The sequence below is a fragment of the Notolepis coatsorum genome, assembly GCF_963971535.1.
Source record: "Notolepis coatsorum genome assembly, chromosome: 6".
NCBI lineage: Eukaryota > Metazoa > Chordata > Actinopteri > Aulopiformes > Paralepididae > Notolepis > Notolepis coatsorum.
In genome coordinates, this window is record NC_140170.1 from 107,882,254 (window position 1) to 107,909,530 (window position 27,277).

The 27,277-nt window shown below is 43.7% G+C and overlaps 1 protein-coding gene across 1 annotated transcript in view; it reads left to right on the forward strand.

Annotated features, from left to right (window-relative positions):
- Positions 1-1,178: 1,178 nt before the first annotated feature.
- The window catches only part of LOC311229641 (coiled-coil domain-containing protein 106-like), a 76,769-nt gene continuing 50,670 nt past the window's right edge, over positions 1,179-27,277 (forward strand). Inside the window, exons 1-5 of the mRNA XM_084315718.1 lie at positions 1,179-1,204; positions 1,358-1,413; positions 2,073-2,216; positions 2,454-2,639; positions 16,151-16,297. Of these exons, the coding sequence (XP_084171844.1) occupies positions 1,365-1,413; positions 2,073-2,216; positions 2,454-2,639; positions 16,151-16,297 (526 nt within the window). The 5' untranslated portion in view covers positions 1,179-1,204; positions 1,358-1,364. The remainder of the gene's footprint in view (positions 1,205-1,357; positions 1,414-2,072; positions 2,217-2,453; positions 2,640-16,150; positions 16,298-27,277) is intronic.

The window sequence follows — 27,277 nt, forward strand, 5'->3', positions numbered from 1 at the left end:
CATGTACATGTCGAAATACTTCCCAAAGGTCAGTGAATACCACAAATCATGTTCAACCCAGATTCGGCACAAACAAGGGTCTAAACACGTTTCGCAATTATGCCACATCAATGTGGAACGCCCTACCCACAGCCGTAAAATAATGTGAATCCATTCCCTACCCACCTTCAGAACCGCTCTCAAAGAGCACCTACGGGAGGCTGCAATTCGAAACTGGCCCCCGAAAATGTCTGAAACCAGGCCCACCCCCACCTAATGTACAGTTCCCTCCCCCTCGTATATTACTGTTAGGATCTATGTATATACTGTATATTTGCATATCTTGTATGTCACAAATGTAACAGTACTGCATATCTGTATGTCATGATGTATGTCATAATGTCATGATTAGATTAGATGATTAGATTCGGTTTTTATATCTGTATTTGTGTATGTCATAAATGTCATTATAATTGAAAATGGGGGACCCTGATGTAAACAAGACGAAAGTATGTCTCTGGTCTGCATCCCCTTAACAATGTGTATTGAGCTGTACTGTACCCATTCTGCAATCTGTTAAATAACGTTTTCAATAAATCAATCAATTGTGACGTAGGCCTCGACAAGAGATGAATGAATGAATGAATGAATGAATGAATGAATGAATGAATGAAAACTTTATTTAACAGATTGCAGAATGGGTACAATACAGTACGGCTCAATACATACAATTGTTAAGGGGATGCAGACCTGAGAAAGACGTTTGTCTTGTTTCCATCAGGGTCCCCCATTTTCAATTCATATAGATGAGACGCATACTACATGTAGTCCAATAAAGAAGCGCGAACACGAAATCAAATTGTAATAATACAACTTATATTTCAACTCACAGTGTTCAACGCTGCTTGTCTGGTGCTAAAAAATGGTTTAGGGTTTCAGAAGAAACTTTGAGCTAACGTTAAACGACTCACCTGAGCCCCGCCCGCCAAGGTGTCAGGTTATAGTTTGGGGGAGTCCAAGGAACCCTATAAAAGTAGGAAGGGTCATAACGTCACCGGTGTAGCGCTTGAACGCCCGTTGGCGCCAAGGAACATAAAAAAAGGAAGGGTCACACTTGTCACCGTGTAGCGGTGTAGGGATAGACGTGATGAGCTACATCGCTTGTGCGCATGTGTAAATCAAACTTCCAAAAAGCATGCGGTGACACCGCACCGCCTATAATCAGGTAATTGAGTTGTGTTAGCAACTCCTGTTAGCATGTCAGGCTATATTACATTTGTATAACTGAATATAAGCTATAAGGTAACGGACAGACAATAATAGCGGATTTATAGCGTTCGCCGAACGTTTAGTATTAATCAATATCGTTTGTTTCAAGTTTGAAGATGAATCCACCAACCAGGGATGAGAACGTTAGGCCTGCAAACGCACCAGGTAACAGCTTATGACTTGTAATTAGCAAACGTGAAAACGAATGGACTTTGAATTCCAATGAAAACATCTTTGTAATGTACATTTTCCAGGGTTCCCCACTCGTCCTGGGCAACCTGGAAATTCAGAGACTATGATTTCCCCCCTAATTTCTCATGATACTGCATTGGTAAAAGTTATGTGGTATTGCAACTTTTGTACTTAAATAATACCATGGTATAATCCAATGTAAACCATTATGGTAATATAGTCACTCATGGCAGTGAACAGAAAATCAAGTAAATACCATGAAAGGGACACCAAGCCACGGATATTATGACTTATGTGTTATATCCCCCCCCCCCAGGTTTTCCATGATAAGTAAAGTAGGAATCCTGCCCTTGCTGTTGAAATGTCCAGGATATAGGGTCATTTTAGTCAATATTCCAGGTTGTCCATGAAATATCTACTAAAATGACCAAGTATCCTGGAAAAACTGGTCTCCTCTTGTTACATGAACCCTGCATCGTTAAAAAAAAATTAAATGTGTTGATACTAGGCCTACCGGTAAATTATGACTGTTTGTGCTGTCCTGGATTGTCAAAAGAAAACTCCTGGAAAAAGATTTCTCAAAAAGAGTGGGAACCCTGTTTTCACGTGAGGTGTGTGTTGTGTGGTTCCAGCTTACCATGAGACATATCCTGAGGGACGAGCAGCAGGAGACGGAGGGCTGTATCTGAATGCTTACGAGGTCTCCTTCCCCTTAGAGGAGAGGATGGAGCAGCCGTCCGTCTACCACCTCAACCAGGCACAGCAGAGCATGGAAGGTACAGGTCAGCGATGTTGAATTTCAATAGCCCATTATCACCTCGAACAGGCTTCAAGGGTCCATGTTGACCATATTCAAACGGTGGCCATTTTGATCTCATGTCATGCTCAAGTTTGGGATTCCTTAGGGTGGAAAGGAATCCCAACCTGAGCATTACATAAGAGCAAAATGGCCACTGTGTGAATATGGTCAATTACAAAGGAACAACAACAACACGGTCTCCCTCTCCCTCCAGAGCCGGGGGGGTTGGAGCCCCCCCAGTACAACCCCTTCATGCTGATCTCCAACCTGCGGACCCACCTGTACGTCTCCCTGGAGAAGAACGCCTGGCTGCAGAAGCGCATCGAGGACCTGGAGGAGGAGCGGACCTTCCTGCGCCGCCAGCTAGAGTGCTTCACCGCCAACATGAGGGGCAGAGGGGGTGAGGGACACATTACTGCCCTGACATTATATATCAACATGAGCATACACACTGACGGCCATGTTGGAGGGCCCACACTACTGCCCTGACATTATATATCAACATGAGGACACACACTGACGGCCATGTTGGAGGTCCCACATTACTGCCCTGACATTATATATCAACATGAGGACACACACTGACGGCCATGTTGGAGGTCCCACACTACTGCCCTGACATTATATATCAACATGAGCACACACACTGGCGGCCATATTGGAGGTCCCACATTACTGCCCTGACATTATATATCAACATGAGGACACACACTGACGGCCATGTTGGAGGTCCCACATTACTGCCCTGACATTATATATCAACATGAGGACACACACTGACGGCCATGTTGGAGGTCCACTACTGCCCCGACATTATATATCAACATGAGCACACACACTGGCGGCCATGTTGGACATTAACCAGCTAAAAGAAAAGTATCAATAAAATGTGCAGACTATGAAATTGCAAGCGCAGAATAAGACCTAGATCTACTGTCTAAAGGCAAATGTGTATTTGATTAAAGAAAAAGCCAATATTGGCTGATAGTTTTTATATACATATGTATTACTTTCAGTGATCATAATATGGTGAAAAGAAAAGACCACATTATGACGTGTTTCAGATGAAAGAACGTCTACATTCAGTCATTTAGCTGAACGCTTTTATCCAAAGCCACTTACAAGTTAACAACAAGTAAACAGGAAGGTACAACTCTGGTACAGTGTTGAGTCTTGAGTGTATAGTATTATACTTATAGACATGTTATATTCAGTCTCTTCCCTCTTTTCTTCTCCTCACTCAGCACTCTCAGGAGTGCAGTGCAGCAGTAGTTATAGTAGCTAAATGTGTAATAGTTAACCATTTGATTGTTATTAGCACATTTATTAGCATGATATAATTACAACAAGGCAGTCCTTCTGGGGTCCCTCAATGCTTGATTGATTGACTAACTGACTGACTGGCTGACTGAATAGATTTATAGTAAGATAAGATATTCCTTTATTGATCCCCTTGGGGAAATTCAGTAATATATGTATACTATATAGTAGGGCTGCGTGATTAATCGTAAAAAGACTACGATCTCGATTCATAGACCTATGCGATCTAATTTCTAAATGACGGCGATTCTGATGTATTTGCATTTGCGTCAAAATGGAGATCAATTGCAGGGCTCCAGAGTGCGACCATTTTGGGCGCACTGAGCACCCAAATATCTTTGGAGTGCGACTTAATATATTCCCTTGTCGCACTGGTGCACCTCACATTCCAGCAGGTCCGTCTGTCTGTGTGTAGCGTCTCCCCCCCCCCCCCACAGCTATGTGTATTCAAAGACCTGCTCCGCTCTGACTGGGTAAACAATGATTGATTGGCTCTGATTGGGTAAAAGCCATGTGCAGCTGTGAAACCTGAAACCGCACAGCGCGTGTGTCCTTGTGTTTGTGTGTGTGTGTGTCCATGCCGCGTCCATACAATTCGTAGCCGCATTTCTGCAGACCCCTCTCTGATTGGTTGAGACCATTTCTGCAGACCCCTCTCTGATTGGCCGAGCGCGCGCATGCGCATGAGCCGCGACAAGCTCCTCTAGCCAGGAGTCGAAACTCCGTTAAGCTCCAGAGAGAGAGGCTGAAAACCCACAGTTGTTGCCCGACGGATGGGAGCCGAATCCCGGATCCGAGTTTTCTGATGAATAGCCCCAAAACATGGAGGTCGCGAACGCAATTTATACGCATGGAAGTATTGATTAAGCCATAACGAATCATTAAAAAAACATACCGTTAACTGGAATATGTTGTGTGTGCCTTTACACATATGTTGGATAGGATTATGTAATTGGTTTGTCATTTACAATATAACATTTATATTAATTAACCCAGTTAATGCCTTAAGAGAGAGTCTGGTGGTCAATTATGTTGTGTCTTACTAATAATAACTAATTCCTTGGTCAATAGAAGTAGGGATGCACCGATATGAAAACTTGCCACCGATACCGATTGTTCAACTAACACAATCGGCCGATACCGATACCGATTCCGATATTTGTGGCAACAAATTTTTTTTAAATATTTTTTTTGTATTTTTTTTTTTTGTAATGTTTTTATTTTTTTTATTAAAGTACTGTATATTTGTGTTACAAATTGTGCTCACCGATATGAACATAGGCCTCTTTACTTACTTAAAAAAAGGAAACATCAAGAAATAGCACTATCTCTCTACCAGTATGTTCTGCAGGGCTGCATCTAGATACTAGTTCTCCCAGCATGGTCTACCCTGCTGGGCTGCAGCGAGATACTATTGTCTCAACCAATGAAATTTTGATTGACAGTCGATTCTGCCAATTACGTCACACACCGCTTGCACCCGCCTCTGCTGTTACCACCAATCGGCAAGCCGTATAAATTTTTTACTTCGGCTTTTGTCCGCCATTGATTTTGCGTTGACGTCTTGACGAGAGCTTTTCTACAATAACGACAATGGCGGCGCGGCTGACGTTTAGCTTTTAGCTCCGCAGCATGACTTAAATGAGGCATAATGATTTTACTGCAACTAATGTTATAATAAAACAAAGCCTTTCTATACATGTGTCTGATTGAAAACGTTATTAACAGATTGCAGAATGGGTAAAACTCAGGGCTCTGTGAGCAACGGAAGGAACTGAGCTAGTATGAACGCTTGCTACGTTCGGGTAAATAATATGCTGATATTATTGAACGTGTAACACTAACTATATAACGTTAATTAGGGATGCACCGATATGAAAATTGGCCGCCGATACCGATACCGATTGTTCAACTAACACTATCGGCCGATACCGATACCGATACATTTGTATATAAGTATTTGTAATTTTTTTTTATTTTTTATTTAATTTTTTTTAATGAAACTACTGTATATTTGTATGTGTATGTTTGTATTTGTAGGCCTCTTTACTTACTTAAAAAAAGGAAACATCAAGAAATATCTTTATGGTATCACTATCTCTCTCCCAGTATCGTCTGGCGGCCTGCAGAGGGATACTATTTTCTCAACCAGAGCTTTCAACCAATGCAATGGAACCATTCTGGCGGCCTGCAGCGGGATACTATTCTCTCAACCAGAGCTTTCAACCAATGCAATGGAACCATTTTGATTGACAGTCGATTCGGCCAATTACGCCACACCGCTAGCACCCACCTCCTGCTGTCCTTACTTTCTACTTTCGGGCATTGTTCTGTTTGCGAGAGCAGAACACACTTAACGTAGCTACGTTAGCTGCCCGGCCCGCCGACCGGCGCTCCACAGCATGACCAAATGAGACATAATGATTTTACTGCAACAAATGTTATAATAAAACAAAGCCTTTCTATACATTTGTCTGGTTGAAAACTTTATTAACAGATTGCAGAATGTGTAGTTGGGTACGGAATGAGCAACGGAATGGAACCGAGCTATGAACGGACTAACGGAGTAATGCCTTGTTTACTGCTATCTTCGGGTAAATAATATGCTTGTTATTGAACGTGTAACACTAACTATATAACGTTAATGCCACAAAACGAATGTTTGTGTCATTTTAACAGCAGATACTTTCTTAAATGCCATCTTCCCGAGAGAGGGTGTTGATGGGGAGTTGTGTTATTAATAGCATTGAACAGCTAACCGAAAGCTAGCGTTAACTATTGTTAAAGGTTTAGCCATAACGTTACCTTGGCTAAAGTTGGGGCTATTCATAATGCAGCAATAATGGCTGCAGACCTGCAAGCAAAGTACAGCAAGTTGGCAAAGGAGTATTCCAACGCAAATCACATTTTCACCAGTAACGTTAGTCTTGCATCTCCCGGTAGCTAATGAACGGACTCGGAGTAATGCCTTGCTGCTATGGGTAATAATAATATGCTGATGTTATTGTCCGTGTAACACTAACTATATAACGTTAATGCCACAAAACGAATGCCTTGTTAATCATAAGTAGTTACTTTGATGCAGTAGCTTGTGTGTGTGTGTGGGGGACGGCGGGCGTTGTGCAGGTAGGTCGCGAGTGCATTTTTTTTGTGCCTTTTGATGCTACACAAATTGATGGGTATTTATCGGCGACTGCTATCGGCACATTTGAGCTTATAGGCCGATAGCAGTCAACAAGGCACTTATCGGCCGATACCGATACCCGACCGATATATCGGTGCACCCCTAACGTTAATGCCACAAAACGAATGTTTGTGTCATTTTAACAGCAGATACTTTCTTAAATGCCATCTTCCCGAGAGAGGGGTGTTGACGGGTGTGATGGGTTCGCTTGATTGTGTTATTAATAGCATTGAACAGCTAACCGAAAGCTAGCGTTAACTAACGTTAAAGGTTTAGCCATAACGTTACGTTGGCTAAAGTTGGGGCTATTCATAATCCAGCAATAATGGCTGCAGACCTGCAAGCAAAGTACAGCAAGTTGGCAAAGGAGTATTCCAACGTAAATCACATTTTCACCAGTAACGTTAGTCTTCTGCCTCCCGGTAGCTCATGCTAGCTAACCTAGCTCATGTTAGCGTCGTCACTGAGCGACCACCTCGCGTACACAATTAATGACATGTTGCGGACAGCCATATCGGTGACAATGTTTAGCTTTTAGTGCCAAATGATAAGAGAATGTTGAATATTTAGTAGTAACTTTGATGCAGTAGCTTGTGTGTGTGTGTGGGGGACAGTGGACTGGAGGCGGCGCCGTTGGCAGGACGGGACTGAATTTATCGGCTACTGCCACCGGCACATTCGAGCTTATCGGCCGATAGGCCGATTGCAGTCAACAAGGCACTTATCGGCCGATACCGATACCCGACCGATACATCGGTGCACCCCTAAATAGAAGTCTCTGTGATACTTTCTGAATATGATTTGGGAACATCAAATGTACAGTTTCTGACAGCTTGCTGTGTTGTGAAATGTGCATAACGTTATGAATAAACCGCGAAGTCACGCAAAATAACGTCATACGTGAATCTGGTAGTACATTTCCAATCAGAGAGGGGCTTCGCTCAACCAATCAGCGAGGGGTCTGCAGAAATGGAGCTCAACCAATCAGAGAGGGGTCTGCAGAAATGCGGCTACGAATTGTAGAGACGCGTCCATGCCACACCACTCATTTCACTTACTTAATACTTACTAAAACGAGGATACTCTTCCATAATGCACATGCAATAGCGAATAAATCAAGACCCTACAAGGACTTCGCTTGGATGTGCGAGTAAGTTGATTGTGTTTTTGTTATAACGTTAGTTCCCCATGTTTATATAGGTGTGTCGGCTTTCACTTTCAGTACGTTATGTTTGTAAGCCTGGACGCTAACGTTAGCTAGCTAGTACAGAACAATGCTCGAGAAGTCGAGGAGCCTTTGCTGTGTGTGTGTGTGTGTGTCAGGGTTTCCGTTAGCTGGTAATTACCGGTATTTGACCGGCAAAATCTGTTGAAGTCCGACATATTTAATCTCTCCGGTCTTAATGTCTGGTGAAAATAATTCCCTCTAAGCACAATTTGATTATTTGAATTGTATTAAAATAGGCTCAAATTAAATAGCCTATGCGATGAACGAAACAATCATTACATTTGTTTCAACGTTGCTTCACCAAGCAGGTCTGTCTAATAATGACAACGGTGTGTCAGCGCGAGCTTGCTGCTAGATTTACGAGAAGCATGGAGCTGCAGACCCACAGAACCCACCAGCTTTACCGGCACAGTGCAGTATTCCAATTCAGCCATTGGCAATTCAGCTGTTGGGTGGGGGGCGCTGCTGAGCGGTCCCCCGACCGGACCTGAAAACACTGCTGCTCTGCGGGTCTGCAGCTCCATGCTTCTCGTAAATCTAGCAGCAAGCTCGCGCTGACACACCGTTGTCATTATTAGACAGACCTGCTTGGTGAAGCAACGATGAAACAAATGTAATGATTGTTTCGTTCATCGCATAGGCTATTTAATTTTAGCCTATTTTAATACAATTCAAATAATCAAATTGTGCTTAGAGGGAATTATTTTCACCGGACATTATGACCAGCACCAAGTCGTTGGGAGGTGGAGATACATCACGCAAACCCACGATAATGTTGCCGTCTCTCTCTGCCAAATTTCTCAGTTCTTCGCTTGATATAATTAATACAAATGTCCAATATAACGGAATTCGTTAGCTCATAAAAATGTGATTATAACAGAGACTGCTGTTTATTAATGTCGGGCAGACTGCCCACCGACACCTCAAGTCGGCAGCAGCACGAAGTCTTGAGGGACTTATTTTATTTGGAATATATTAATGACTGTATATACGCAAAAGTAGCCTAGTTTTAAGTTAAAATATTATAAATGCCTTGAGGATGTCATTCTTTATATAGGCCTATCAATTGTTTTTAAGATCAATAAACTCTGACCGGAATTGATCCCATTTGTCCGGTAGATTGAAATCTACCGGACACTCAGACCGACAAAAAAAAATTCTAACGGAAACCCTGGTGTGTGTGTGTGTGTCCCGACCCCACTCCTCCTAGTCTCATAAAACGGTGATTCAGAATGCATGTTGCCAAAGAAATTTGACAGTGACGGTCTCTGGTTGCTACTGGATAGAACAGAATGGTAGCCAACACTCATGATTTGTGATTGATTGGTTAATTATGAAATGTTAATCTTATTGTTTTTAACAGTGTTTTTGAGAGAGTATTCGAATACTCGTTAGGAAACACCAAGTAGTATTCAAAGCATATAAAATTATATTTAGGACAGCTCTACACTAAATATACATGTTTGAATAAATGATCTGCATTTTAAACTATTAACGCTGACTTATTCCTTCAGTCCACTCAAAATTATGCTAATATTCCTTATGTTGTTTATGATATTAATTGAAAATAGCATGCGAGAGTATAGTAATAATAACATATGGCGATATACTAAAAAGCTATTTATCATTTCTGGCTGGTCGTTTTTTAAATCTACCAGCCACCTTAATTTTGTTTTCCCACTCATTGAGCGACACCACAAGTTCACTTACTAGCTACAAGCGCGTACAGAAATTTTCGGACTATAAGCCGCGCCTTTCCCCCCCATTTTTCGACCCTGCGGCTTATATAACGGTGCGGCTTATATGTGACTCGACGTGACCAAACCCGAAAATGTAAAAATCGAAATATTGCTTTTTTGACTGCATTGAAATGTTATTTATCTGTTCCTTTATTTGCTAAACTTAATACAACTTGTAAATGAGTTAATTCTTGTCCGACAGTATTGTGTTCCAATGCTGGTGGGAAGACTGTAATTAAACATTAAAACACCTGCGGCTGGGGGCGGTTAGGTGGCGTAGCGGAGATTGCGTTCGTCACCAACCCAGGAGCTGTGAGCTGGATTCGCCTGTTCGAATCCAGCTCACAGCTCCGGGGTTGTCACCAGCTTGGCTGGCCGTTCACACTAATACAATTGGCTGTATTAGAGGGTGGGAGAAGCTGGCGGGGTGGGTCCGGGTCGTTGTAAACAGCGACTCCTACAGTTCGGTCGGGGCGCCTGCTAAGCGCGGATAGGACCTGAGTGGGATAGTGTGATCCTTCCACACGCTACGCCCTCTCAGGGAGGATCCGCGCTGCCAGGTGAAAAGAAGCGGTTGATTGGCTGGACGTGTGTCGGAGGAAGCACGTGATAGCCTCCACTCTCCCAGATGATCTGACTGTGGGGGGTAAGTGCGCAGCGACCAGGAAGGGGATTGGGAATTGGCATACGACTAACATTGGGATGGGAGAAAATCGGAGGAAAATGGAGGGGGAAAAAGATAAAAAAAAAAATAAAAACACCTGCGGCTTATAGTCCAGTGCGGCTTATATATGTACACATCATTCAATTTAGCTGCTGCGGCTTATATTCAGGTGCGGCTTATAGTGCGAGAATTACGGTAATTGAATTAAAATGAAGAGAACTATAGATTGTTTTTTTTGTAAAGAAACATTTTGTGGTGCTTGTACCTGTCTTATTCCTGTTTACAATCATTTCCATAACATCTTAAGAAATTACTAATGTGTATGGGAACTGACAAAAGTAACGGTAAAGGTAACGCTTACAATTTATTATTGCAGCAACAAAAGGCGCAGTGAATTTTTCTGGGTACACCTAAATTATGTGCTGGTGCACCTAAATGAAAAAGTTAGGTGCACTGGTGCAACCAATGTAAAAAGTTAGTCTGGAGCCCTGAATTGCATTAAAAACACTCGCTCCTATTATTCTCTCTTCCTCAATCACAGCGCTCAGTCACTGCCGTTGCCCTCCCCACAATGCCCCTCCCCCCTCAGACTACTCAGCTGAGTAAACACGTGTTGAACGAGCACGACAGAACATTTTCAAGCTAAAGAGAAGAAAATCCCGGTGGTGAGGGAGAGAGTGATGTATCCACTACTGTGCTTATACCGAAAAAAGGAGCACATTCCAGTGTATGGAACTTTTTCGGCTTTCAATCCGATGATGATGTACAAGGAGGAGTCATACTTTGCAAGCAATGCTTTGGCAGCAACACAAGGTAACACGACCAACCTCTACAACCACCTCAAACGTCACCATAAAGTCCAATATGATTTAGCAATGAAGGACAAACAAACCACATCACAAAATCCCAGCCGTCAGACCACAAGCAAACGCTATACAGTGCATCGTCATATCCATCAAGTCAATCAACACCGTTCAAAACTAGGGGTTTAAGAAAATGATCAAGACGCTAGACCAGGGGTTCCCAAACTTTTCAGGCCAGGGCCCAGAAAATAAGGCGTCAGAGAGCCGCGGCCCAATGCACATCGTCTGGCTTTTTTTTTTTTTTTTTTTTTGCCAGGCGACCGATTTTTTAAGCCAAATATCACTTCAATCCTATTAAGTTAGTTCAAGTTAGTTATTCATTTATATGTGCTATTTATGAGAGGGCTAACTTGTTGCAAAATAATAATGATAATAATAATAGCCTCATTAAAATACTATTGTTGCTTCGGTTGTTTTCAGCGTTTTATGTGCATAATCTGTTATTTAGTTTGAAATGTTCGTTGAAATAAGTAGATTTTTCGTTTTTGTTTATTTATTAAGTTAATATAAAACCATATAGTCACATTTTAGAATACAATAGAATAGAATTTTAGAATACAACTGTCCTGGCCTGCTTCTAAGTTCAGTGGCCTGACAATTTTTATTTATTTTTTTTTTAATCATCTCGCTGCCCACCCGTGGCTGCTCGCGGCCCACCTTTGGGTCGCGACCCCGACTTTGGGAACCACTGGGCTAGACAAGCGCTACTCTATGCCCTCTCGCAAATACTTTTCAAATGTTGCATTGTCTGCTCTGTTACACCCAGTGTCGAACGACAGTCGAGACAGAACTATGTGATGAGGTTTTATTATTATCGGCCTACCGATATTATCGGCCGATATTGGCATTAAAATGTTATCGGAAAATATCGGTATCGGTTTGCAAAAAAAAATAAAAAAATATTTTTACATTTATTTAACCTTTATTTACCCAGGCAAGCAAGTAAGAACAAATTCTTATTTTATTTATTGTGAAAAGTATGCATAATGTTGTGTTTTTTGGGGGGGAAACCCCGCATATATCAGTATCGGTTGATATCGGTATCGGAAATTAAGAGTTGGACAATGTCGGTATCGGTAAAAAAGCCAATATCGAACATCCTATTCTAAAGCTGTAACTGAACATTCTATTTCATGTTAAAACCATAATTGAACATTCTAAAGCCCTAAGCGAACATCCTATTTCACTCTGAACATTCTAAAGCCATAACCGAACATTGATTACTGATGATGAAGCAATCACACCTAAGTTTTTTCATACATTTTACATTCTAGTTTTTCATGTTCAGCAGCATTTAAGTGAATCACTTTGATTAAGTGTTCTAAAATAAGAGAGGAAAAGAAACTAGTTATTTTGTATGTTACAAGAGGCTTTTAAGTTTAAGTCAAGCACTTTGATATATGTTATGTTGTCCGTTTAAGAAAGTGCAATAAATGTTTTTATAAAATAAAAATAATTGTGAGAGAATCGTGATCTCAATTCTTAGGGAGGAAAATCGTGATTCACATTTGAGCAAGAATTGCCCAGCCCTACTATATAGACCTATAGCAGCCTACCTCTCCCCGGTGCTCTCTAGGCATGTAACGTTCAGGGTTCTTGTCTTAGGAACCCTACTGTCATTCTGGAGTTATTTCACCTGGTGGTTGGTATCTGCACTCACTGTTGGTCACGCCCTATTCCTGATGTGTCACTCAATGTTTTGTCACCACTGGTTGCTGTCACGAGCTGTCAATTACCTTGACGCATTGGAATGTTTGGGTGGTGGTAGTGGATTGCTTTTCCAAGGCGGCCCACTTCATTCCCCTCCCCAAACTTCCCTCGGCTCGAGAGACTGCTGACGTGGTGGTGCAGCACGTCTTTCAGGTCCACGGGTTACCAGTGGATATTGTGTCTGACCGGGGTCCTCAGTTCGCCTCCATGTTCTGGAAGGCATTTTCCTCCAGCCTCGGCGCCTCCGTCAGCCTGTCGTCTGGGTTTCACCCACAGTCGAACGGGCAGACGGAGCGCGCCAACCAGGATCTGGAGGGCGTCCTGAGGCGTTACGTTGCCGGGTGCCTGGCAACTTGGAGTAGGAGGTTGACCTGGGCGGAGTACGCGCATAATATCCTCCTCTACTGGTATGTCTCCCTTTCAGTGTCAATATGGTTTTCAACCTCCTCTCTTTCCCGAACAGGAGCAGGAGGCTGAGGTGCCATCGGCCCAGGCACATGTGCAGGCCTGTACGCTGCGATGATATGATCGCGAATTGCCCCTTTAATTGGCCGTTGCGATTGGTAAATATTATCTGGGGGCGGGCTTGCGAGTAGTGCTTTCAAGCCTTGCATTCGCATTTCACTCCTAAATTATCCAAGGCGTGTGATGACGCCACTCACGCGAGCTCGTGGTGCTATGAAAGAATCTGTCGGCAATGAATGAACTTACTGCGATCACCGATAGCCTGAGTGAAAAAAAAGATTTGCGCGGAGTGAATCTGGGTCACGCTATATACTTGGAACTTGTAGTCTATCGTGCGATTAAAGACCATGTCCCTATCTGCGTAGTCTATACATCCAACACCAAATCCCATAATTCCTAGCGAAACGAAACTGAATGTAGCCGCTTCCTTTAAATAATAATATGGCTCTTGCTCCGCAAGAACAACGGAGTGGATAATGGATATCAGTCAATTTTATGACAACCACGTCCGATGTGGAGAGATGATAAGATGATGATGATTGACGTGATGATGTGATGATTGCTTGACGGGGACACGGAAACTTCTAACGTTCAGGATCAGCCATGCATTACGTGAGTACCCCACTATTAGGACGTGAAATACTGTCTACTTAAATTGACACCGCGGATCAATAAAGTATCAACCTATCTATCTAATAATGAGACGATATGCAAATAATATAATACTAATAATTGTCGGTTCCCCGTATATGAAATGAAATGACTGCTGGTAAAATCACTGTTTATTTCTCGTTTTGCATAGTATTACATTCCACTTCTATAAACAATCAAAGTCCTACCGTAAGAGCCTCATACGGGTCAATTAAACCTTTTTTATTAGTCTTTCCTTCGAGCTAAGTTGGACTGAACATTTCACTGTCAAAAGCGCAAATGTAAATAAGGTTGCGTTGCAACAGTTTTCAAAATAAAGGTCATATATACAAATACCTCTCAATTCTTATAAAAAAAAAGTCCCGGATATACATAAACATTAATTGGCATAGATCTCTATAAACGGCCCAACACATTGATCACTTTAGGCACACACTGAAACCAGTAACATCACAAATATGAAGCAGGTAATTACCCATACAAATAATAAACCTTTCATGAGGTTATTTACAATAATAATAATTCATTTGATTTCTAAAGCACTTTTCATTGTGAAACAAATGTATGCAGAGTTTCTTCTCCTCCTGATTAATGGTGTGTGTGTGTTGTGATGATCTCATTCAAGGAGCACTACACAAGCGCGCGCACACACACACACAGTTTGTTGTTTTTGTTCTATTAGTGATTTACACACTCTCAGTTGGTTCATTATAAAAGATACAAACCTGAAAACAAACGCACTTAAATGTTAAATAAAAGGACCACAGTAATGAGGCAGGAGGAACATATTTTTTTTAATAATGGTAAAATTGTTATTAAAAAATTTGCCCCTAAAAAATATTTTTTGCCCCTAAATTTCTCATTTAGGGGCAAGTGTGCCCCTAGTGAAAAAGCTTAGCGTACAGCCCTGATGTGGCTCGCTGCCGCAGGACGTGGAACCGGGTTCGGACGGCGCTGCAGAAGGCCTCTGTTAAGGCTCAGCGGCAGGCTAACCGCAAGCGGCGTCCGGCTCCGGTTTTCCGTCCTGGACAGCGGGTTTGGCTTTCCACCCGTGATCTCCCTCTCCGGGTGGAATCCAGGAAGCTGGCTCCTCGCTTCATAGGCCCTTTTAAAGTGGTTCGTCGGGTGAACTCTGTGGCTTTCAGGCTGCGGTTTCCGGCCTCTGAGGGTTCATCCAACGTTTCATGTGTCCCTGTTGAAGCTATTCCTCTCATCGCCCTTGTCCCCGCCACTTCCTGCGGTACCTCCGCCTCGCATTATTGATGGTCAGCCTGTCTATACGGTGCGGAGGATCCTGAGTTGTAGGCGGAGGGGTAGGGGGTTTCAGTTCTTGGTGGATTGGGAGGGGTACGGGGTAGAAGAGCGTTCTTGGGTGCCTCAAAGGGATATCTTAGACCCCAGCCTGATCGATGATTTCCGGCGGCTGTATCCCGAGGTCCCTAGGTGAACGTCAGGTGCCATTTGTCGGGGGGAGGTACTGTAACGTTCAGGGTTCTTGTCTTAGGAACCCTACTGTCATTCTGGAGTTATTTCACCTGGTGGTTGGTATCTGCACTCACTGTTGGTCACGCCCTATTCCTGATGTGTCACTCATTGTTCTGTCACCACTGGTTGCTGTCACGAGCTGTCAATGACCTGTCACTAATTGACGCATTGGAATGTTTGGGTTTTGACTATTTATTCACTTGTTGTTTCTCTCTGCCCCTGTCGAGGCTTCAGACTGTTGATCATGTGGAAGGAGCTGGAGATATTGCTGACCTTCTCGCTCTTGAATGATCTACTCCTGTATCATCTCTTCTCTCATGTTGACGCTCGGCGTCTTTTCCTGGATTCTCCGTTGCTCTGTGTTCTTACATTAAAAGACACCTCAAAGAAAGAGCAACCATTCTCCAACTCATATTATTTCCTCCACAACTGGACTCACATTTGCTTACCTGCACTCGTAACAAGGCAGTCTGTTCAGATCTTCTGTCTTGTTACCTGATAAACAGGCCAGTGCAGATGAAGTCAACACGGGTGTCATATAGAAAGGAAAGGTATTTAGTGAGTTGTTACAAAACGAGGACATTGTATCTGTCTTCTGCCAGACTGGTCAGGAGACTCCAAGCAGGGTGTCTATGTGAAGGCCTCGCCCACCAGCACCCCCACCCCTTCGTCCCCCATGGTTACCAGGTCAGGAAGGGCCCTGCAGCGCCTGCAGACCCAGGGGCCACGTACACGCTCTGCAGTCCCTGGTGAGGGGCCACACACACGCATGCACACACAGCGAGCTCTGCAGTCCCTGGTGAGGGGCCACACACACGCACGCACACACAGATCTGCAGTCCCTGGTGAGGGGCCACACACACCACCTGTTTTTTCTTAATCCTTGAAGTGTCTATTTTAAGATTCTGCCAGGTAACGTGTTGAAATAATGTCCCATGGGGTTTATTTTTAACCCTTTATTACACGTATCCTGAACCTAAACCTGATAATATATAACATATAGAGACAAATTTAAACATTTCCCCAAACAAGTTTGACTCAAGGAATGCAGTACAATTGTTGGTTTTAAGATTCAAACACATCTTGTTTCTATTTCAGGACAGAAAAAGCAAAAAACGCTGAAAGAATGTATATCACAACTCTATTTTCCCTTTTTACTAAAATGTAGTGCATTGGACGAGATACATTATGTAAGGGATAATGTATAGCTACGAGGTCATTGTCGCAAAATAATTGACCGACGCGTAGTTTAAAATACCGAGCCGCCTCGGCGAGGTGTTTTAAACGTCAGTGAAGGTCAATTATTTTGCGATGATGACCGAGTAAAGCTATACATTATCCCGCTTATTACATGGCTAACTTACTAACAATATACCTAATTCATTTGACAAATCGCAGTTCTGTGTCAGCCCAAATAAAGTGATTATTATTATCGCGGGCAGCCTCTGTTCTGGCTCCGCTGTAATCGTCACACACACTCCGCTGTCAGTGCAGCCGCGGCAGGTGTGTCTGATTTGCTGCACTGATGTGGGCTTGATTGCGAACAGCTGCGCACATCGGTCATTATTGTCCCACAGCGGTCATTATTGTGTAATAATGACCGCTGTCGGGAGGCTATTGACCAATCACAAGCAAGCATTTCGACGAATGTGAAAACGCCATGTAATAAAGGTTGATATTGGAAATAATATTGTAATAAAGATTGTCTCCATGCTGTTATGCCCTAAATATTATAGTTTTGCATAAACAATTCTATCGAGACAAATTAACACATTTCCCCATGCAATTTTGATCAGTGATTTATTTATTGTTAACACATTGTAAGATCCTGATCAAACTGGCCAGTATCACGTCTTCGTCTGCTTGGCTCTCCCTCCAATTCCTCTGCGTTGTGTCATTTTAATGGTCCCGACGTCTCAGATACTGGCTGATAAGATCCTTATCTCCCCTGTTAGTGCAATCCATAAACCATACTAATTCTCCACCTCCGTAAGAATTCGACACTTCGACACCGTGAAATACCTTATGAGGAAAAGCGTTGTTTTATTGCTATAAACAGAACCTCATAATCAGATGTTATCAGATGTTATCAAATTGTATCGTCCTTGAAGAGTCTATTCTAATCTTTCGGTGTGTTCGTCTATCGTCCTTTTGTTATTCAGTCCAATAGTGTTCAGGCCTGGGCCCTCATTCATCAAGTGTTCTACGCACAGATTTGTGCTTACCCTGTGCGTACGATCATTTCTAAGCAAAGAGTGGGATTCATCAATTTCAACTTGAACTTGACTCCGTGCTTACGTCTACGCACAGGTCAGGGCACACTTAGCTGACGCCCAGTGGTAGAATATCGTTACTACGCATAAGCACTCCTCAGTTCTGCATTAGTTTCAAGGCGGAAATAAGCTTCCGTGCATTAGTGTTCAACTTCTGTATGACCCGTAATTCATTATAGTTCATTGTAAAATAGCGACAGTAGTGTAATTATAACGGGCTCACACGCGAACAAGAGGTTGGCCTGCTTGTTTGGCACGGGGGGGCAGACGCAAAACACCAACCTCCAAACGCGATTAGATATTGTTTCAAATAAAAAGCAAATTATTTTGTGTGTCATGTAGGGGTGGACGGTATAAACGGTATACGGTATAAACGGTATGAATTTGCTCTACGGTATGGATTTTGACTATACCGTCTAAACCGGTAGTGCAGCTCTAAAATACCAATGACGTCATGTAACCACAGCGCGACTATTTCACTCGCATTTGCCCCTAAAAATAGATAGAATTAGTCATAGATAATAGATATGTGCGAACTGGAAAAAGTTATTTAGGAGGCTTCGCGCAGTGGGCGTGCCAGCCCCTACCGCACGCATGTAAACACGGATCTAGTAGTCTAGTGGGACGGGACACGGGAGCTCAGCTGTCGGCGGCGTCTCCCTGAGCTAACGTTAGCTTAGCTACCGTTACAAAATGACCCAGTCAACTATTCACTTTTAGTTTAATACATGATGAGGCATTGTCTAACCGAACGGTATCTAGTCGGCCAGCTACCGATAGCTCCTGACATCAACAAACGCTCCACAAAGTCTAGTAGAGAGAGACGTGTGTGTGCTACCCGTTAGCCGTTAGCTCACGTTAACGCGAGTTAGTTCACCGTTCAAAACGAAATGTCCCATTGAACTAAATAATTCACTGAGGCGTTGTATTAACGTTATATATCCGGCTTAGCCGGATAGCTCCTGATATCAATGTCTTATAACACTGATTCGATGCGTATTCGAGCTGAGGGCTTGCTAACGTTATTCCAATATAATAGGGTCCAGGTGCAGCACCGGAGAATCCTGGCCGTAGCTCTGCTCGAGGCTACTGAGTATAGGTCCAGGTGCAGCTCCGGGGAAACCTGGCCGTAGCTGGAGGCTACTAGAGTACACACAGACAGTGGAGCTTGTTGCGTGGTGGCGATGTCTCGCAGATAATACAAGTACAAGTCTAATTATATAATATATATATTTTATAAAAAATAAAAAAAAAATTATATAAAATAAAAATTTTTTTTTTATCAAAAACCATGATACCGTGATATATACCGTTACCGTCTATGCTTCAAATTATACCGTGATATAAATTTTAGACCATACCGTCCACCCCTAGTGTCATGTTTCCAAATAAGATTGGTCACGAAATGCTTTCTACTTCAATTTGTTGGTTAGAATAGATGACCTCCGTTGAAACTTCACTGAGACTAACAGTCTATTTGTGAGCTCCCGCACAGATGTGATGATAATAATAATAACAATAATAATAATAGCTTCATTTTATATAGCGCCTTTCAAGAGACCCAAGGTCGCTTTACATAGATAGGGGGGGGGGGAATAACAAAGTAACAAACATAGTGGACAGACGCACAACATATATATATGATGATGGAATTCATTCAAGATCCTCTCCACCCTCGGGTCTTTGCCACCGGCACGGTCCATCGTGATATTGGAGATGGATCGAGCAATAGACTGTTACTGTAGCTGTCAAAGCTCCATCACAAATGCAGTTATGTGAATAGAAAGGGATTCCACTCAGTCAATGTTGCGATGCGCATTTGCCTGATACATGTTATTGCTGGATGCCGGGAGGAAGGCGATGCTGAATGTTTTCAATTCATTAAATAAAACGGATACTTTTTGCAAGGGTTTACTGACTGTCATACAAATAATCAACCAACTACATACTGTAACTTTTCAGTGCACGTTCTTATTTACATTGTGACAACAGCCTTGTGAGTTCCCGCAGTGACCCGCACACAGACATGATGGAATTCAAGTTCATGTTTGTATTGATCACATATAGGCAGGCTACACATGGCGTATCTGCTACATCATACATGGCAGTAAGATTCATTGTTCTTGTATATGCTCTCGTATTATTGTTTATATGGGCTACCCAATACTGACATCAAAATAGATGCCTCTAAAAATCATATAGCCAATCGAACACAACTAATAAAGGCATTCAGTAATTTACAGCACGGTTATAATGACACACAACCAATGCCAAACAGTGGTCAACGAACGGTCTTTATTAGTATTTTGAGCTGTCCAGGCAGAATTGCAGCAATGGTCTTAGGGAGCCGTTGATATCTGACATCACCGTTTACAAGTCCGCCTTTTATTTATCCCATAATACGCGATAGTGTCTTCTTGGTTCGACAGCAGTGAACATTGAACAATCTCCGTGAAGTTTCTCAGAGTTCCGCTCGGGTCAGTCCATTATTTCACATCCCATGGGGGGTGTTTCCTCACTTTCATGACCATATATGGATAATCATGCACGAGCATTGACGGTAGAACAAAGTGGTATTCATCAACACGGAGGAGCATAGGACCTGCGTACGCACGGTTGATGAATCCCGACTTTCCTGTGCGTACACTCATTCTAAATTCTGTGCTTACGTGTGGAAATAGAACATGTTCTACGCACACGTTGATGAATGAGGGCCCTGGTCTTTAGCCTAACCCTCCTCGCGTTAGCCGGAGCTAATGATGATGTGGCATTCTTCCTCCCCCCCCCCCCCCCCCCCTCTCAATGAGAGGAGAGAGTGTCTTCTGTGTGATCTCAGTCCTACTCGCTCTTGGTCAGATTCTAGTCTGCCTTATACCCGGAAACACTGTTCGACTTATAGATGTTCGTCGTCGCACCGACGGCCCCCGCCTTCTGGTTGTCATGCGACGTGTTGTCATGACAACTGCGTTAATAACCTTTACACACATTTCACGTTTCATTAAGATGAACCTCTCTCCCTCCTGCTCTGGGAGACACTCTTATCTCAGATGTTCTTACAAGGAATGTCAACAAACATTCTCTCGCTGCTAAACATTCTGCTGGCTACTGCCTCTGAACCGCTTCTTCTATCACCGTCTTCCATGCACATTTCGATCACCGCTTTAGCTGTGATCCTCTCCCCCCAATCTATACATCACATACATTGAAAAAGCACCCCAAATCCTTCATTCCCCCCTTTGATTCTTAATCAACCTTCAGAATCAACAGACTACTTGGTTTTTCAATTAATTATACACAAAAATAGACTCATAACAATGAGGGCCCCGCCGTCTGCTGTTTTCCTTTTGTTTTCCATTACCCGCATCACACCCAAACCAGAAAGGATAAACAACGGTCATGGAGGAGAGAGAGAGAGAGACAGAGAAAAACACAGATTGCAACTTTTCAGACGACACACCTAAACCCTTCGGCCCCCCTATTAGGTACCCCACGTCCAAATCAGAGCGCTCCCTTCCCTCTTACAGTACACCTCCCATCTTGGGCCGGTCCCGTCTTCTAGGGCAAGGGCCCCTTTCAGTGACGGCTCCTTTCCTGAGCTGGTCCCCCTCCCAGGGCGCGGTCCCCTAGGCAAAAATGTCTCCCCTGGTCTGCTCCTGCTCAGTGTCTCTGGCTGTCCTCCACATCTGCTCCTCCACCGCCGCCGTCTCCTCTCTCTCGTCGCGGATGATCTGTGTCCCAGGCTGCGGTGCCTGGCCCCTGCGGTGCCTGGCCCCTGCGGCTTCCTCCTCCTCCAGTCTGTCTCCTGGTCATCTCCATCGCTGTCGGTGTCATTCCCCCCTTGAAAGCAGAAACACAACACCGGCAGTCGTCTGTACATTCGACTTCCCTTGTTTTGCTATTAGTCTACCACCTTCTCCACACCTATTATCCATCTTACAGGGCGGTTCCCTGTTTGTTGTCTTCCGGCGTGACACTTGCAGTTTCCGATACCCACTCCGCGCAACTCTTCATCCCAGTTTGACCCCCAGCGCGCGCCAGTTCTTCTGGTGACGTGTCTTCTGAAGACCCTGCCTATCTATTAGGTGTGAGAAGGCCCCACTGGAATTTAAACTCCCTCTTTATTCCATAATTAACACATTCAAATAACTGCACCATCTTTCTGTGCAATTCCTATTTAATCCATTGTATAATTAAACTCTATCTAATATTATTATTATAATAATAATCCACTCTCTGTGCTCATTAGATTCACTATTGAATCACTCCCCCACTCCGCCACTAGATGGTAGTACAGGCCTATATCTAAATATTCCCCTATGGGTAATGAAAACTCCCCAGCACTACCCCCTCTCCGCCACTAGGTGGCGACCTACTCCTCCTCTATGGTGGTTTAGTTGACGTGTCACTTCCTGGTTCTTATCTGTTGTTATCTCCTCGTGGCGCTCACGGCCATTTTGTCTCGGTGCAAATGGCTACTCTCAAACAAACGAACGCTGCCCTTCCTTCCAAGGCCTAAAAACACTGCTGTTTTCCTCCATATCAGGGGACGCTTCTCCCGGACTAAACTCTTGCTTATCGGACATAATACACAGTTTAAGGTAAACACCCGATCGACTTTCCTCCCGCTACGACAAATTCTGGCCGTCTTGAGACCACAGCGACCAGTTTAAGGTGGGCCGTCTCAGGCAACAGTCTTGTCATAACAATCCCGCCATAACAGATTTCAGTCTGGTTCAAGCGTTCCCCCCCCCCCCCCCCCCCCTTTCTCCTCCTGCATTTACACTCCCAACACCAGAAACCGTGCAGCCTACGTTTGTTTTTCATTCTATCCTGTTGATAACACCCTCGATTTCCAAAACACCATGGCTCTCTGTTCATATTATTACAGCTGGCTTCTCTGTCGCTCCTTATTTACGGATGCACTATCTGTTCGTTTTTATTTGGCTTAAAGATCAAAACAACCGTGTGCACAGTGAACTCACATTTTTGATCGGAGCGCTGTTTCCCCTACAGCGCTGGTTCGCCTCCTGACCGCTCGACTCGCCGCTCTCTCCCAGGGCTGGCCGGCCTTGCTCGATCATGATTCTCCCACACACGATGACTGTTGTCCACTGTCGTCCCATTATTGAAAAAGTCTTTTTCCGTTGTTCTTATCTCTCGGCAACCAACTGCTCCCGTTGTTTTAATCTCTTGCAAATCCGGCTGTCATCGGCACCAACTGTAAGATCCTGATCAAACTGGCCAGTATCACGTCTTCGTCTGCTTGGCTCTCCATCCAATTCCTCTGCGTTGTGTCATTTTAATGGTCCCGACGTCTCAGATACTGGCTGATAAGATCCTTATCTCCCCCGTTAGTGCAATCCATAAACCATACTAATTCTCCACCTCCGTAAGAATTCGACACTTCGACACCGTGAAATACCTTATGAGGAAAAGCGTTGTTTTATTGCTATAAACAGAACCTCATAATCAGATGTTATCAGATGTTATCAAATTGTATCGTCCTTGAAGAGTCTATTCTAATGATCTTTCGGTGTGTTCGTCTATCGTCCTTTTGTTATTCAGTCCAATAGTGTTCAGGCCTGGTCTTTAGCCTAACCCTCCTCGCGTTAGCCGGAGCTAATGATGATGTGGCATTCTTCCTCCCACCCCCCCCCCCCCCCCCCCTCTCAATGAGAGGAGAGAGTGTCTTCTGTGTGATCTCAGTCCTACTCGCTCTTGGTCAGATTCTAGTCTGCCTTACACCCGGAAACACCGTTCGACTTATAGATGTTCGTCGTCGCACCGACGGCCCCCGCCTTCTGGTTGTCTTGCGACGTGTTGTCATGACAACTGCGTTAATAACCTTTACACACATTTCACGTTTCATTAAGATGAACCTCTCTCCCTCCTGCTCTGGGAGACACTCTCTTATCTCAGATGTTCTTACAAGGAATGTCAACAAACATTCTCTCGCTGCTAAACATTCTGCTGGCTACTGCCTCTGAACCGCTTCTTCTATCACCGTCTTCCATGCACATTTCGATCACCGTTTTAGCTGTGATCCTCTCCCCCCAATCTATACATCACATACATTGAAAAAGCACCCCAAATCCTTCAACATTGACTGCCAGACCTGAGATTTCTCGGGTTAACTCGCCATGTGTCGAGTGCCAGACCCAAGATTTCTCTGGTTTTGGTCGTTTTTTTCTTTTATTCGATTTTTTTATTCATTATATCTTCATGGACCTCTGTGTTACCATAGGAAATTATTCTGAAATCCCAAAAGCGCAATACCGGCCGCATCCTGCTAGGTGGCATTATCGCCCACCCTTTGAAACCTTATTTCACACCGTGTGTTACATCCAAACCCCTCCGGGCGCAGCATTTTGGTACAGGCAAGCCTAGAGGTTCACCCGATCACATTGAAACGCGTCCAATGCCCCTCGATGCATGTGTTGTGCCGGATTATGTCGGGGACCCAATGGACACCAATACTGGAAATCGCGATCAGACAATTGGAATATTCTTTTTGGGATACCTCCTAGTCTCCGCCTGGATGACGACCAACCACCTCAAACTGAACCTAAGCAAAATAGAATTGCTCCACCTGCCGGCCAAATCCTCCCCCCTGACCGACCTTTCCATCACAGTCGAGAATGCAGCTGTGACCGCGTCCCCGACTGCCAAGAACCTTGGTGTTGTCCTCGACGACGAGTTGAACTTCCCCGCTCACATCGCAGCGACAACCAGAACCTGCAGATTCCTCCTGAGCAACGTCAGAAGGATCCGCCCCTTCCTGACAAAAGAAGTCACCCAACTCCTCGTCCAATCGACAGTCATCTCCCGCCTCGACTACAGCAACGCACTGCTTGCTGGTCTCCCGGCCACTGCCACCAAGCCTCTTCAACTCATTCAGAACGCAGCGGCCCACCTGATCTCAAACCTACCGAAGTCGGCCCATGTCACCCCACTTAGGGGTCTTAGGGACCTGCACTGGCTCCCCATTGCTGCACGAATCCGCTTCAAGGCCCTCGACCTGGCATACCTTGCGGCAAAGGGAACTGCTCCTGCCTACCTCCGGTCAATGGTCTCTAACTACACACCCTCAAGACCCCTACGCTCTGCAGCTTCTGGCCGTCTCCGACCCACTCCTATCCGAGCTCCGGGAGGGTCATCAAGGAGAAGCTGCCTTTTCTCAGTCCTTGCCCCACAATGGTGGAATGAACTGCCCACCCCAGTTAGGACAGCCGAAACCCATCCAATCTTTCGCCGTCGACTAAAGACTCACTTCTTCAACTATCATCAAAAAAAAATATATATATATATATCAAACCCTAACTAACCTTACTGTCATGCACTTGTCCTAATAAACTAACCTACACTGTAGCACTCAACACTTTGATGAACATTGTTACTCAGCTGATGAGTTGTGCCCTTCCTGATGACTTGTCATACAGAACTTGTAAGTCGCTTTGGATAAAAGCGTCAGCTAAATGTAAAGGTCAGGGCCCTCATTTATCAACGTGGCGTACGCACAGATATGTGCGTAACCCGTGCGTACGATCATTTCTAAGCAAAGTGTGTGATTTATCAATTTGAACTTGTGCTTGACTTTGTGCGTATATTTAAGCACAGGTCGGACCATGTGTAGCTGGCGCCCGTTGGTAGAATAGAATATATTATTACAACAAGGAAATAAGCTTCTGTGCATTAGTTTCAACACTGGCGTGTTCTGTATGAACCGTAATTCATTATAGTTCATTGTAAAATAGCAACAGTAGTGTAATTATGGTCAAAACCCTATAAATAGCATTTGGAATAATAGGTCTTTATCTCCGAATGAATGCAGCATGGTTTATATAGCGTTATCGGAATATACGGGGTGTACTGACTGACTGCGCTCCGCGTAGCTCAACTCATTATTATTTTGTGCACAGACCACGGAAACACGGGAACGTTTTGATTATATTTAAAAGGCTTTACGTTAAACGAAACAAGTGGAATTTCGAAGCTGTAAGCAGAATACAAGTCATATGAACACCCACGATATAGTGTTCTTCCCCCTTCCTACTGTATAAGAAAGAATAAAAAACGCATTGCAATGAGAACCCTTGCAATAATGTGTCTTAACACTTTGCGTGCCGCACACGAGATATTTCTGGTTTATTTATAGGTGGTTGAAAGCCACTCACGAGATTTCCCGGATTTCTTTTTTCTTTTTTTGCTATCTGAAATCATATTGCATCACCCGAGCCTACCTGAGTATACCCGAGCGGCGCTGGGGATCATTGTGGAAAAAAGCGCCCCCTGTCGTCTCCCAGATGACATAAGGGATTTTGGAATGGACTCAATGAAAATGGATGGGGGAAAAAATCCGGTACTCCACATTTTCCAGTCCACTGATCCAGCCGGGGTTACCAGAGTTCATTCTGGATCCTCTGAACCCCGCTGATCATGGAGTTCTACTGTATCGCGTTGGATCTATACACTTATCGATTTTTTCGAATGGTGATCAGGAATTGGAATATACCAGTTGGATACCATCTGATGTCAGGTAAGGACTCTATGTTATCAGTGTTAGGATAATCAGACAAATTTTGATGAAGTTATAGGCTGTTTTGTGAAATGGACGCTTTCGGTTTCACTGTAAAAGTCCGAGAGGAAATCAACGTGGCGATTATCCGTGCGCGGCCCGAATGTGCTTGCATGCACGTATAATATTGATCATCTAGCGTTTATTTGAAAACGATTCATAAAAAGGCCGACGAATATCAACGTTGTGGAATATTCCAGTAAAAGACGATTTTCATAGAATGCTCCAGAATGGGCTGTTTTTTATCTGAAAACGGGTGCTTTTCTAAATGCTCTGAAACGGAAATGACGCGATAAAAAAACAATCTGCCTTGACAGCACTGACTGGAAAATAGTCTTTGATAATGCGATGGGCAGATTAGACACATAGCCATAATTTAAAACATAGATTAGGCGATATTAACGTTAACATTGGCGCCGATGGTGGCATTCAGGGGGTAAAAATCTATGCGCAAAATAATGAGTTGAGGTAGATACACACTCGGAACGTATTACATGCTGGTATGCTGATAGAGTAAACTATTATATGAATAGGAATATGATATAAGGTATACACTGGTCCGTCTGCGAGGATAGCGACGAGGAGTTGGATTTGAGAATATAGGCTATTAATGCAATGAAAACATATTATTTAATGTTTTCATAAGCGTAAAGATACAACAGCTAGATTAATGATCAAGTTAGTTTACTGTGCAGGGTTCGCAGGACTGTGCATTGTGCTATTATATATGCGCAAGTTACTGTTGCATAATGTAGGCTATGGCTGCTATTATATGTAATTCATATAGGCTACCTAATAGTATATGATTTTTAGAGGCATCTATTTTGTTGTCGGTATTAGGCTAATACCGACAACAAAATAGATGCCTCTAAAAATCATAT